At 42.8% G+C, this 13,773-nt stretch overlaps 1 protein-coding gene across 2 annotated transcripts in view; it reads right to left on the bottom strand.

Annotated features, from left to right (window-relative positions):
* The window catches only part of EFHB (EF-hand domain family member B), a 45,693-nt gene extending 39,521 nt beyond the window's left edge, over positions 1-6,172 (bottom strand). For both annotated transcript variants that reach the window (XM_073333521.2, XM_073333522.2), the window contains exons 1-4: positions 5,959-6,172; positions 3,177-3,239; positions 2,090-2,233; positions 830-1,010 (exon numbers count right to left, since the gene is read on the bottom strand). In XM_073333521.2, the coding sequence (XP_073189622.1) occupies positions 830-1,010; positions 2,090-2,233; positions 3,177-3,239; positions 5,959-6,024 (454 nt within the window). In that variant the 5' untranslated portion in view covers positions 6,025-6,172. The remainder of the gene's footprint in view (positions 1-829; positions 1,011-2,089; positions 2,234-3,176; positions 3,240-5,958) is intronic.
* Between the last annotated feature and the right edge of the window lie 7,601 nt (positions 6,173-13,773).

Here is a 13,773-nt window from a genome sequence, read left to right as displayed (position 1 = left end):
AGGAAGGGGGCAGTGGGGTGAGAAGAGCGGGTGGGGGGAATTTGGGACGTGCAGGACTGCGGCGGCCAGAGAAAGAGGTGACTTTCCTCAGCTCCAGGGCTGCGGCTGATGGAGAGAGACAGCCCTCCTTCCTAGCCTTAGCTCTGTGGCTGTTGTAGCAGGGGAGAGACCCCCCTCCTTCCTAGCCCCAGCTCAGGGGCTGGTGCGGCGGTGGAGAGAGACCCCCCCTCCTTACCAGCCCCAGCTTGGAGGCTGCTGCGGCGGTGGGAGAGGGGGCACAGCCATCACATTAGAAAGGTAAGACTCCTGATATTAAAATACGAGTTGTGTGATTTTATTTGTACAACAAAAAAAGTTTATTATTAAGTTTTTTTTATATAGTGCTTTTATCCAAAGCGCTTTACAGTAGTTAGCTAATGGTACAAACAACATTTGGAAAGATCATTAAGTGGTCCACCAGACCCTCAGCAATTTTCAAGTGGTCCACAAAAGAAAAGTTTAAGAACCACTCCTCTGTATGATCAACCCTGGCCTCTAGCGGATCCCCTGAAATCTGCACCAATCTCAGAAAATCAGCAAGTTTAGGGAGAGACAGAAATCCTTATCCTTCCTGTGTTTTCTTGATTTTTGAGTATTTTAGTTAATACATTTTTATTACTTATATGCTCTTTTTTGTAATTAGCAGTTGTGATTAGTATTTCTTTTCTATTCTAAACAGGAATTCTTTTAAAGAATAATGCTTATTATTTATGTAACTTCCTGAATCCCATGTTAAATGATAAATTACCATGTATTCAACAACAATACATTTTAACACTAAGTGTGTTACCTCTGATGATTGTTGTTCCAAAAGTGGTGGTAGTCACATCCATGCTTTTAGGTAACATTGAAGTTTGATCATGTGACCTCCCCAGGGGCGCTTGGCGATTTCTTAAATACAGAGCTTCTTTTCTTTCTTCAAATTTTTGTTGAAACCGAGTTTTTCGAGGTGGATTTGTCAAGAAGCCAGCCTGAAGGAATCACACATAGTATGAGTGGCAGAGACACAGCAAAATCTCTCTAATTCAGAATAAAAAAATAGTTGTCTCTGCCCACTTCTCAACAAAGATTTAATAGTAGGAGTGCTTAAATGAGCATTACTTTCACCAAATATACTATAAAACACTAGTACACTGACTTACTTGTACACTTACTGACACTTAGCATCAGCAATTAATGCCAAGCTACAAAGTTAGATAGATTTTTTGATACAGAATTCTATTTTTACATGCGTGTTCTTCCACTTGTTCATTTGCAAAATTCACAGAATTTTGCCCTTAGTTTCTAAAATGTAATATCACAAATATTATTTCTGAAATTATGTGTACACCTTGAGTACAATAGGATATCAAAAGTATCACTTTTAGTTAGCAAAGACCAAAACCAAGAAAAGAAAATTAGCTAATTTGACAGTGCTCCTGAACAGTGAGTGCTGTTCTGAGGTATTAAGTCAGTTCGTTAACATGATCAATATTTTATCTCTGAAACCAGTCAGGGAGAAAGTAGTAAAAATGTTGTGCGGGGGGAGGGTGTGTTAAAGAACTAGAAATTGGAATGAATAATGAAGCTTGCTACTGTAAAATGTAATTAAATAAAAATTTCTGGTTTTTAAATGTCTTTCTATTTATTTCACAATTAAAATTCCTTTGATTAACTTCAGAATTCAGACAACCCACTGTAATACTGAAAAGTCACAGCATAGCACACTTAGCATCCCCTTAAGGCTAAGCCAATAATAAATACATAGATAATAATATTAACTGTAGGGGGGTTTGGAGGGAGCAAGAGGGTTGAACAACTGAAAGGTATGGGTGGGTAGATTGTGCCACTGAGTGAGAGACTTGTCTCTATTCTTTATATGGGGATTGAGGTGTTGGTCATAGATACATGTTAGCAGCTGAGAGGATGTTTAGAGCATTTGTCATTAGGAATGTGTACCCTCTCATACACCAGCTATATACACTCAGTTATGGCTGGGCAGAACCAAGTTACAGATCAATACATGCTATTTGGGACTATTTTTAAACACACAAAAAATTCAGATTCTTACACTCAGTGAAGACTGGGAGCTAATGCCATGTGTCAAATGAACTGCAATATCAGGATCGTTTGCTCTGCCATAGAATATTCTTTCAGCACCAGGAGCTGGACTTGTAGAATTGAGAAACTTTCTCACAACAGGTGGTGTAATAGGCTGTAAGACAACGGAAAAACAATTTTACAGGAAACAGTGACTTATTAGCTTTTTCCTTGTTCCTCCCATTAGAGACATGCTTGTCATCAGAAGAGTATGTCAGCTAATCTGTTCCATGGTATTTTCCTGTACATCCCACCACCATCCTCTTCACCTGCAGGATCATCAACCAAAAGCACAGTTTTTTCAAAGGGAAGAATGATCTCCATCAAGAGGAGTAATATTATCTCTGTAAGCAATAAAGCACAGTACCCTAACCTGTTTATAACACAGTTTGGTCCTAGTCCATACAGGCAAGACCAAATCACATTATACCATGGATGGAAAAGGTGTTTAAACATGGCAGATTTTATAGAGTAGAAATGTGCACAGCGTTTTGTGAGGGCATCAGCTGGTCTCGGGACACAATTTATTGAACTACATGGAAAATCATTTAAGTTCTTGCATTTCAAGAAAAGAAGAGATGGACAAAAATCTCTTAGGCCTGATTCTCCTCTTGGTTACACTGCTATATATCAGAAGTAACATCAGTTGATTTACACTGGTTTAAAACAGGTATAAGTGAGGCCTTATTCACACTTGAAATTATTTCCCCTGTTGTTACTAGCAGTTCAGTTCTACCAATGGTGGCAGCTACTATGGCTGTCACTATTCCTATCGTTTATTTGTAGCTCTGAGCTGGGCTACATGACACCCGTGTTAAAATTAACAGGGGCTGCAGAACCTTCTCTGTGCTAGGGCTGCCAATATTGCTAACGCCAGTCCAGCTGAGCCAGTTTTAGCAAGAGTGGGAAATTGTTACATAAAACCCCTAGTGTAGACAGTCTGAGAGGAGAATCAGGCTAAACTGTGGGCAGAGACTTAATTTGTTTATTATATTTATGTCTCAATGTCTCTGCTAGGAGACGTGATGTACTGTCCCAACACGCACTAGTACACTCACCCTCGGAAAAACTTCAGTCAGACAACTGGCAGCTGTATCTCCAATTGGGATCAGTTTTCCTGCCTAAATAATGAAAACAAAAAATAATGCAGAGACCACAGCACATATCAGCAGTAGGAGCTGGCCAGCAGGATCAGCATTTTAAACCTTGCAGGGAATTTTGCCTGGTCCTGCCTTAGCGACATTATGACAAAACCTTATTTTAATAAAGGGGGGGGAACAGAAATAAAATGAATATACAAACCCAGCCTCTCTGCCCCAGGAACTATCACTCACCAGGAGTCCCCCTCACAGACCCCAGAGTCCCCAAAATTTGAGCCGAGCTCTGGCTCGAGGGACAGCAGTGAGCAGCACCCGCCGGGTCACCCTGAGAAACCCCGGGGTGCTGGAGAGTAGGCGGAAGGTTATAGATTAACTACCAGGAGAAGGGGGTGGACAAGGAGACACAGAATAGGTTGGAATATGAACAAGAGGCTGCTAGGCAGCTCTCCAACACCACTTTCTACAAGCTATTACCTTCTGATCCCATTAAGGGTTACCAAAAGAAACTACACCATTTGCTCAAGAAACTCCCTGAAAAAGCACAAGAACAAATCCACACAGACACATCCCTGGAACCCCGACCAGAGGTATTCTATCTGCTACCCAAGATCCATAAACCTGGAAATCCTGGACGCCCCATCATCTCAGGCATTGGCACCCTGACAGCAGGATTGTCTGGCTATGTAGATAGACTCCCTCCTGAGGCCCTACACTACCAGCACTCCCAGCACTTCGAGACACCACTGACTTCCTGAGGAAACTACAATCCATCGGTGATCTTCCTGAAAACACCATCCTGGCCACTATGGATGTAGAAGCCCTCTACACCAACATTCCACACAAAGATGGACTACAAGTCTTCAGGAACAGTATCCCCGACAATGTCACGGCAAAGCTGCTGGCTGAACTTTTTGACTTTGTACTCACCCACAACTATTTCACATTTGGGGACAATGTATACCTTCAAATCAGCAGCACTGCTATGGGTACCCGCATGGCTCCACAGTATGCCAACATTTTTATGGCTGACTTGGAACAACGCTTCCTCAGCTCTCGTCCCCTAATGCCCCTACTCTACTTGCGCTATACTGATGACATCTTCATCATCTGGACCATGGAAAAGAAGCCCTTGAGGAATTCCACCATGATTTCAACAATTTCCATCCCACCATCAACCTCAGCCTGGACCAGTCCACACAAGAGATCCACTTCCTGGACACTATGGTGCTAATAAGCGATGGTCACATAAACACCACCCTATACCAGAAACCTACTGACCGCTATTCCTACCTACGTGCCTCCAGCTTTCATCCAGACCACACCACACGATCCATTGTCTACAGCCAAGCTCTATGATACAACCACATTTGCTCCAACCCCTCATACAGAGACAAACACCTACAAGATCTCAAGCATTCTTACAGCTACAATACCCACCTGCTGAAGTGAAGAAACAGATTGACAGAGCCAGACGAGTACCCAGAAGTCACCTAGTACAGGACAAGCCCAACAAAGAAAATAACAGAACACCACTAGCCATCACCTTCAGCCTCCAACTAAAACCTCTCCAACGCACCATCAAGGATCTACAACTTATCCTGAAGGAGGACCCATTACTCTCACAGATCTTGGGAGACAGGCCAGTCCTTGCTTACAGACAGCCCCCCAACCTGAAGCAAATACTCACCAGCAACCACACACCACACAACAGAACCACTAACCCAGGAACCTATCCTTGCAACAAAGCCTGTTGACAACTGTGCCCACATATCTATTCAGGGGACACCATCATAGGGCCTAATCACATCAGCCACACTATCAGAGGCTCGTTCACCTGCACATCTACCAATGTGATATATGCCATCATGTGCCAGCAATGCCCCTCTGCCATGTACATTGGGCAAACCGGACAGTCTCTACGTAAAAGAATAAATGGACATAAATCAGACGTCAAGAATTATAACATTCAAAAACCAGGTGGAGAACACTTCAATCTCTTTGGTCACTCGATTACAGACCTAAAAGTGGCAATTCTTCAACAAAAAAACTTCAAAAACAGACTCCAATGAGAGACTGCTGAATTGGAATTAATTTGCAAACTGGATACAATTAACTTAGGCTTGAATAAAGACTGGGAGTGGATGGGTCATCACACAAAGTAAAACTATTTCCCCATGTTTATTTCTCCCCCCCTCCTCAGATGTTCTTGTCAACTGCTGGAAATGGCCCACCTTGATTATCACTACAAAATGCCCCCCCCCCCCCGCTGGTAATAGCTCACCTTAAGTGATCACTCTTTTGTTACAGTGTGTTTTGTAACACCCATTGTTTCATGTTCTCTCTCTCTATATATATATATCTCCCCACCATATTTTCCACCGTATGCATCCGATGAAGTGAGCTGTAGCCCAGGAAAGCTTATGCTCTAATAAATTGGTTAGTCTCTAAGGTGCCACTAGTCCTCCTTTTCTTTTTGCGGATAGAGACTAACACGGCTGCTACTCTGACAGACAGGGACAGAAGGACGGACACACAGAGAGCGCCCAGTGGCAGAGGGACAGACGGACACATGGAGAAAGGCAGAGAGACAGAAAGACACAGACAGACACAGGGACACACGGACTCGGGGGACACACACGGGCCGACACATGGACGCAGACAGACGGACACAGAGGGACACACGGACAGAGAAAGCGGGACACGAAGACACAGACAGGGAGAGGGCCCCAGAGGGACTCACTGTTGGCAGCTCGGGAAACCTGTCAAAGAACCGCCCCCGGTACACGGGCCGCAGCTCCCCGACCATGGCGGCGCCGGGCCCAGCAGGCTGAGCGGCGGCGGCGGCGGCGGCCCCGGCGGGATGTTTTCTCCGGTTACCTGGTAACGCGCTCGGCCCAACACCGCCCCCTGCAGGCAGCGGGCGGCACCAGCCCCCGGCGAGCGGACCGGGCCCACCGCCCACTTCGGCACTGCCCCCTCCCCCTCCCCACGAGCACCGCCCCCCTGCGGCACCGCCCCCTGAGCACTTTCCCCGCCCCCCACGAGCACGGCCCCCTTCGGCACCGCCCCCTTCAGCACCACCCCTGTCCCCCGTCCCCCACCCCCCGCAGGCACTTCCCCATTCGGCACCGCCCAGCGCCCTGACCCCTCCTGCCCTCTACCCGCATCCCCCGCGGCGCCCAAACCCCTTCGCCCTCTGCCCCATCCCCTGCAGCGCCCCGATCCCTCCGCCCTCTGCCCACATCCCCCGCAGCTCCCTGACGCCATCTGCCCTCTGCCCCCATCTCCTGCAGTGCCCCGACCTCTCAGCCCACATCCCCCACAGCATCCTGACCCCATCTACCCTCTGTCCCCATTGCCTGTGGCATCCTGACCCCATCCGCCCTCTGCCCACATCCCCCGCAGCACCCTGACCCCCATCTGTCAATGCCCGCATCCCCCGCAGTGCCCTGACCACATTAACCGTCTGCCCACATCCCCTGTAGCACCCTAAGCCCCATCAACCCTCTCCCAGAATCCCCTATAGCACCCTGAGCCCCATCAACCCTCTCCTAGCATCCCCTATAGCACCCTGAGCCCCATCAACCCTCTCCTAGCATCCCCTATAGCACCCTGGCCGCTCTCCCCCCCTTCAACCTGGGGAAATGTAAGTTGATTGGGAAGATGGAGAGAGACTTTGGGTTTTGTGCTGGGTGGTGTTGGTGACTTGTGATATACAGGAGGTTAGACTAAATGATCTGGTGCCTTAAACTCTGTGACATAAGTGAGGGAATAATTCCACAAAATGAAAACTCACATTATGTCCTTCATTTGGAGGATCAATGTTTTCTGTTTCTGTGTTAGGAGGCTGAGGGAGAGTGGAGTCCTGGAAAGACAGGCACAGGTTTGAAGGACTTGGACTGCCTTGGACTGGAGCATTAGGTTGCACCATTTCTCTCTGATACCACCCTGGAAAATAGGGGTGACTGATGGCATTTCCAAATCATCTGTGCAAACACATAAGAAGAGGAGGGCTCTAATGTATGCTGATAAACTATTAGTCTAATAACTTTTCTTGGTATAGAACGGTTTCAATAAGGATGAAGAAGCATTTATTTACAGAAAAGATGTCATAATAGTTTTTCTGTTTAAGTGTATATATATTTTACTCTTCCTTTTTCTTTTGCCCATGATGCTAGAAATACTAATAAACCTTTCTTTTTAATTAGTCCCCCAAACCTTGTGACTTTTATTATAATTATAAGGCATAATAACTGTCAAGGGATCTAGTTTCTTTCTCTCCCTGATAACACTTCTGTTACATCTCATGTAAAGGGAACAGGGAAACAACCCAATGCCCTGAGTAACTTCAACAAACTATGGATTTGGTGGCAACATAAACAAAACTTAAAATGACATTCTAGAGTTAATGCCAAGTATTTGTTGACTCAAATTAACTTCAGTGGGAGTTTGTCTCCTGCAGTAGAAAATTGGACCCTACATAGGGTGACCAGATAGCCAGTGTGAAAAATCAGGACAGGGAGTGGAGGATAATAGGAGACTATATAAGACAAAGCCCCGAATATTGGGGCTGTTCCTATAAATTGGGATATCTGGTCACCCTGACCCTACATATTTCATTTCTGGAGGGAAATGGACGTTCTTTGTTACAGCGGTGTAGCTAAAACTGCCCTTAGCAAGTGTTTGGCATTTGATGTTACCACTACTCATTAAATCCCCAACCCCACAGTTTGACGCCTGTCTCTCTCTTACAAGGGCTAAAATCAAGGAAGTGAAACTACCTAAAATCCTGCCTTTCACTTCCCTGATCCAGCATGACTGCTGGGTTTTGCAGCTCAGCTCTCACTCTGACTGTGGTGCTGGGGTAGATGGGATTCAAGCACTTGCTGAGTAACCTTCAGGAAGCTTTAAAAATGTGCAGAGGGTTTTATTTTAAAATAGTAGCCGCTAGGGAGCTATAGTGGGTAAATTAGTAATTTGTATAGAACGTGATACTCTTGGGGGACAATGTTGTGTTCTTACACAATGGCTTAGGGGTTTATTATTATTATTATTATTATTTATTAAGTATCTTTATGAAAATATAGAAATGTTGCTTCCTAAGCAAAACAAAAACTATGCTAGGAAGTAGCTGAACTCATTGCCTTCAGCAAAGGGTTTACAGAGAAGAGACAAAAAATGGAGAGAGGAAAGACAGAAAAGTGAAGAAAAAAGGAAACAAATGAAAGAAATGGAAAAATGAAATAAAGACAGAAAAACTGTACAGGATAACGAAAAGGCCCAATCCAAAAGGCCCAATCCAACCTTCATAGAAGTCAATGAAAGTCTACGCATTAACTACAGTGGGGGGTTGGATCAGACCCTAAGGGAAAAAAATTGGCAAAGCAAACTTTAAACTCTTGGAGGAAATTTTTAAATAAAGAGAAACGTGCACTGCGTGAAATCCTGACCACGCCGAAATCAATGGGAGTTTTGCACTAACTTGAATTAGGTCAGGATTTCACCCACTGAATTTAGTTATCGGATCTGGCCCAGGTTGGTGGTGTTCAGAAGTATTATCATCTGATAGCAGAGCATTGACCTATATGAAATAAACTGGTGATCTCAGACCACTTCATAGTGGATAAATGTTCAGACTACAACAAAAGAACCACCATCACAACTGGTATTCTTGCTAGCATGTTCAACAACAAGGCCACCTAATGGGGTTTGAACCTGAGCCTAATTGCACATAAAGCAGAACATGTTCCACTGCTCAAGAAACCACATAAAGAATTTTCATGGAGAATGAACTACTCCTTTCTCCATTGAGGTGATTCAAATAAATCCATATTGATTGGATAGTTTGAAGCTTGTGCTACCTCTGTCCATGTTGTACCTAGTTTCTGTGTTTATGCAAAAATATGTTTTCAGTCTGGTACCTTTTCTCAGTTCTAAGTCAACTAGTAAGGAAAGACATTGTGATATAAGTGATTAATTCTTATCTTTTTGAAATTGCAATCACTTTTGAGGAGCTTTCTGTTTTCATTGAGAAATGCTTTCACACCTCTCGTGGGGAGAAAACACTTTGGAGGGTCAAGTTCTCTAGTCTCATATTTTGGGAAATAGGTTCTTCACCCATTTCTTCACTTTTTATACCTCTTTTATTACGTTAGTGTAATTATATTACATGAGCATAATTCCGTCACCTAAAAAAATCTTATTAAGCCTCTGATTTGAAATCTATTTGGTAATCTAAAAGACTTTTCTGAAGGAAGAGATCTCTTGAATGTATTTAAGCATTTATATGCATAGATTACTAGAGTAACTGAGCACCTACCAAAACTATAAATTACAAGTTATGATGACCAGCTCTGGGCTAGTTGTTCTTTCTCTGAAAACAGTTTTGTTTGTTTAACTATTTTCCTCTCTTTCCCCTCTCTTTCTTCTACCTTCTCTTTCCTTGGCAGGTGTGAACCTAGAAAATTGGTTTGAATGAAATAGGAAATTGACCAGAACATTTCCCCTACAATTTGAACTGAACCCATAGTTATTTTTAAGCCGCAAAATGTAACGTTGACCTTTTTTTCTGTCCAAAATTATTTTTATATAGAGTGACTAGATGTCTTTGTTTACTGGAATGGCACTGGCTTGATGGGAAAGACCCACAGTTCCAGGAGGTTTTATTGAAAATAGGGCCATACTGTTAGGAAGAAGGGTAGGAAGAAGGAGCAGAGGCAAAAATTGCCTGTTGAGCATGGCTTCTACCTCAGCTGATCTGGAGGCCCCCTTCTGCAGACCACAGTCAGAACTCCCACTAGAGTGGGCGGGTACTGTCGTTCCTAACCCTTTGTCCGTAGTGGGTTGTGGGAGCACTTGTCTGCCTGTCCCATGGGAGTTGACCAGTAATGTTCTGTGTAGTTTTAAATCATGAACACCTCCAGCAGAACCATTTTGTGTCTGCATACTCCTTGCAGCCAGAGCCAACATGGAGCCTGACCTGGTAGAATGTCTCTATCTCCTGCTCTCCGTTCTATTTCAGTACACAGACAGAGCATCTGCAAGATGCTGGTGAATGTTTCTGGTGGCAGTTTTTGAACTGCCAAAGGCACCTCTCTAAGGGGGATACTGACATGCCAGCTCCAAACTTGTTGATGCGGCTCATGCCTATTTCTGCCTTAGCCACAGATTCCCACTATGTAGACTGGTTCTTCTGGGGCAGGGCCACAGGAACAGACTGGTGGGATCACATCATCATGCGGACTTGGGATGGCCAGCAGTGGATCCAGAACTTTAGCATGAAGAAGCAGATGTTCCTGGAGGTTTGTGATCAGTTTGCCCCAACCCTCCAGCAGAAAGGCTCATTAACAACAAAATCATAAATTAAATTAATAGATTTTAAGGGGAGAAGGGACTACTGTGATCGTTTGTAGTCTTACCTCCTGCATAACAAAGTCCATAGGCCTTTCCTGAATTAATTTCTGCTTCATGTCCAATAGCTATGGTTTGAACTAAAACATATCTTCAAAAAAAAATCCAATATTGATTTAAAAATTATCAATGATGGAGACCCTTGGTAAGTTGTTCCAATGGTTATTTATCCTCACCATTAAAAATTTACACTTTATTTCTAGTTCTGAATTTTTCTAGCTTCAGCCTTTAGCCATTGGACTTGTTAGACCTTTTGTCTACTAGATTAAAAAGCCCTCTATTCTGTTACCCCTGTAGGATTTACAAACTGATCAAGTCACCTCTTAACCTTCACATTAAGCTAAATAGATTGAACTCCTTGCGTCTTTTACTATAAAATATGTTTTTCAACCCTTTAGTCATTCTTATGGCTCTTCTCTGAACCCTCTCCAATTTTTCACCATCCTTCTTGAATTGTGGATACCAGAACTGGACACAGTATCCCAGTAGCAGTCGCACCAGTGCCCAGGGTGCTGGAAAAAATTTTATGGTGGGGGTGTAGAGATAAAATCATATGGCCATCTTGAATTCCTCTAAAGGACAACTGAGCGTCCATCTTTTAAGCCCTTCTTGTCACCTCCTAGCTGTAGTTTGGCGTTTTTTCTGTTTTGGCGGGAAATGACAGTAGCTGTCAATCACCTAATCTGCCTAGTGATCAAAAGTCTATATAAGGCAGTATTCAGATCAGATCAGGGCTGCCCATCTGAGTGGTAGTGTCTGGTTGAGACAAACTCGGTAATTGAGGGTAGGCCATTCACCCCACGAGGGTTACTTGTCATACTTACCTACACACACCTGATCCACCTGTATAGGATTCACTCACCACACACATAACAACGCAGCATAGGGAGTTGGAGGGTTTTAGTAACTTATCTGAAGAAGCACTCGTCTGATCCTGTCCCAGGTTCCCTGGTTCCATCTGAGGGATCCAGCAATCCTGCTGTGCTGTGCTACCCTAAGGAGCAGACATCAGTGAATCAAGCTGCCAGAAATGGTACTGTAACCATCACTTGGTTGTATTCAGTTTCCTTATTGGTACAGCCTGCCTTATTTTGTAATTTGCCTGATCATTATCTGTTTACCTTGTTTATCCTGGGAGTTCTTGCCACCCCCTCCCCCACCTTAATAAATTCTGTTGTACCTTTATTGGTTTGAGTTTTATGTAAAGATTACAAGCCCCCAGTGATAGATACGGGTAGGAGACGAACCTAAGACCGAAAGATCTGGGCCACTTTTAATTTCGGCTCCTATTTCTGTCAACAGGGATGCCGAAAACCATTGAACAAAACTGTAAACCCTGTATATAATGGAAACCACTTCAAGACCGGGGGTGCTCCTGCACCCCCAGCTCCCCTAGTTCCAGCACCTATGCAAGTGCCAAACACAGAGGTAACATAACATTTCTACTCCTACTCAATATTCCCCTGTTTATATATCCAAGGATCACTTAGCCCTTTTGGCCACAGTGTTGCAGTTGGAGCCTATGTCCACCTTGACTCCGAAGACTTCATTATTTACGACTCCCCCAATCTTCTACACCCTTTATCAGTCATGACTTTTATGTTTTCTTCTAGACCATTGATAAAAATATTAAATAGTATAGGGCCAAGAACTGATCCCTGTGGGACTCCACTAGAAAAACACCCATTCTATTCTCTATTTATAGTTACATTTTGAGACCTATCAGGTTAGCCAGTTTTTAATCTATTTAATGTGCATCATGTTGATTTTGTATCCTTCTAGCTTCTCAATCAAAATTATATGGCTTACAGAAATCTAAGTATATTACATCAACTCTATAACTTTTATCAACCACACTTTGTAATTTAAAAAAATCAAATTAGTTTGACAAGATCTAGTTCCATAATTGCAGGTTGATTAGCATTAATATTATTCTCCTTTAATTCTTTAATAATCAAGACCAGTATCAGCTGTCCCATTATTTTGCTGAGATCAGCATCAGGCTGACAGGCCCACAGTTGCCCATGTCTTCCTGTTTACCCTTGTGAAATATTAGCACAACATTAGCTGTCTTCCAGTCCCCTGGAACTTTCCCAGTGCTCTAATGCTTATTGAAAATCAACATTAATAGTCTAGAGAACTTCTAAGACAGCTCTTTTTTAGAACTCTTGGATGTAAGTTATCCAGACCTGGTGACTTAAAAAATGTGCAACTTTATTAGCTGCTGTTTAACATCCTCTTTAGTTGCTGTTGGAAGAGGAAGTATTTCATCATCATCATCATCATAGGACATGAATACATCTTTTGGCTTTTTTCCAAATGCAGAACAGAAATATTTATTGAACCCCTTCGCATTGTCATTGATATTTTTACCATTTCCATTTAGAAAGGGACCAATACTATTATTACAATTCCTTTTGTTGTTAATATACTTTAAAAAAAAACAAAAAAAACCCCTCCTCCTTATTGTCCTTAACTCTCCTGGCCATAGATTCCTCCTTGTGTTCTTTTGCTTCCCTTATAAATGTTCTACAATTCCTAGCTTCCCTTTTCCCATTTGTGTGTGTGTATATTATGAAATAGCTACTTTCACTATAGATAAAATAGCTACTTTCACTTCCCTTGTAAGACAGGCTGGTTTTTAACTAGCATAGAATTGTTTCTGGATTGTGGGTTTTTGGTCATGTAGTAAAATGTTCATAATCATTACACAATTACCATTCACATTTTTCTGTTTAAATTCTTTCTACCACCTTATTTGGCTCACAATTGTTTTCAGCTTTGTGAATTTTGTCTTTTAAAATGCCTAGTATATATGTTAATAGTTTGGACTTTATTTTGTTTGTACATAAATGTAATTGAGCCATGATCACTTTGAAATAAGCAGCCATATTATAAGGTGTTGTGCTTAACATGATTATTTCTTGGAAACAGATTTTAATTGATTTTGTGACTCTTAGATAAAAACACCATATAATGGATGCTTTTTAAAATAGAAAAATAACCTGATCCCTCTCTACAATACCTTCCAAAACTGGGAAATTGAAATGCCTGAGTTTCCTCACTGCTGATGGATTCACCCTCATTCCACACTAGAAATGTCCTCTTTTCAAAACAAACAAACAAACAAACAAACCATCAATCA

This window comes from Lepidochelys kempii, chromosome 2, assembly GCF_965140285.1.
Source record: "Lepidochelys kempii isolate rLepKem1 chromosome 2, rLepKem1.hap1, whole genome shotgun sequence".
NCBI lineage: Eukaryota > Metazoa > Chordata > Testudines > Cheloniidae > Lepidochelys > Lepidochelys kempii.
This window is presented reverse-complemented; position numbering and strand designations above follow the sequence as displayed.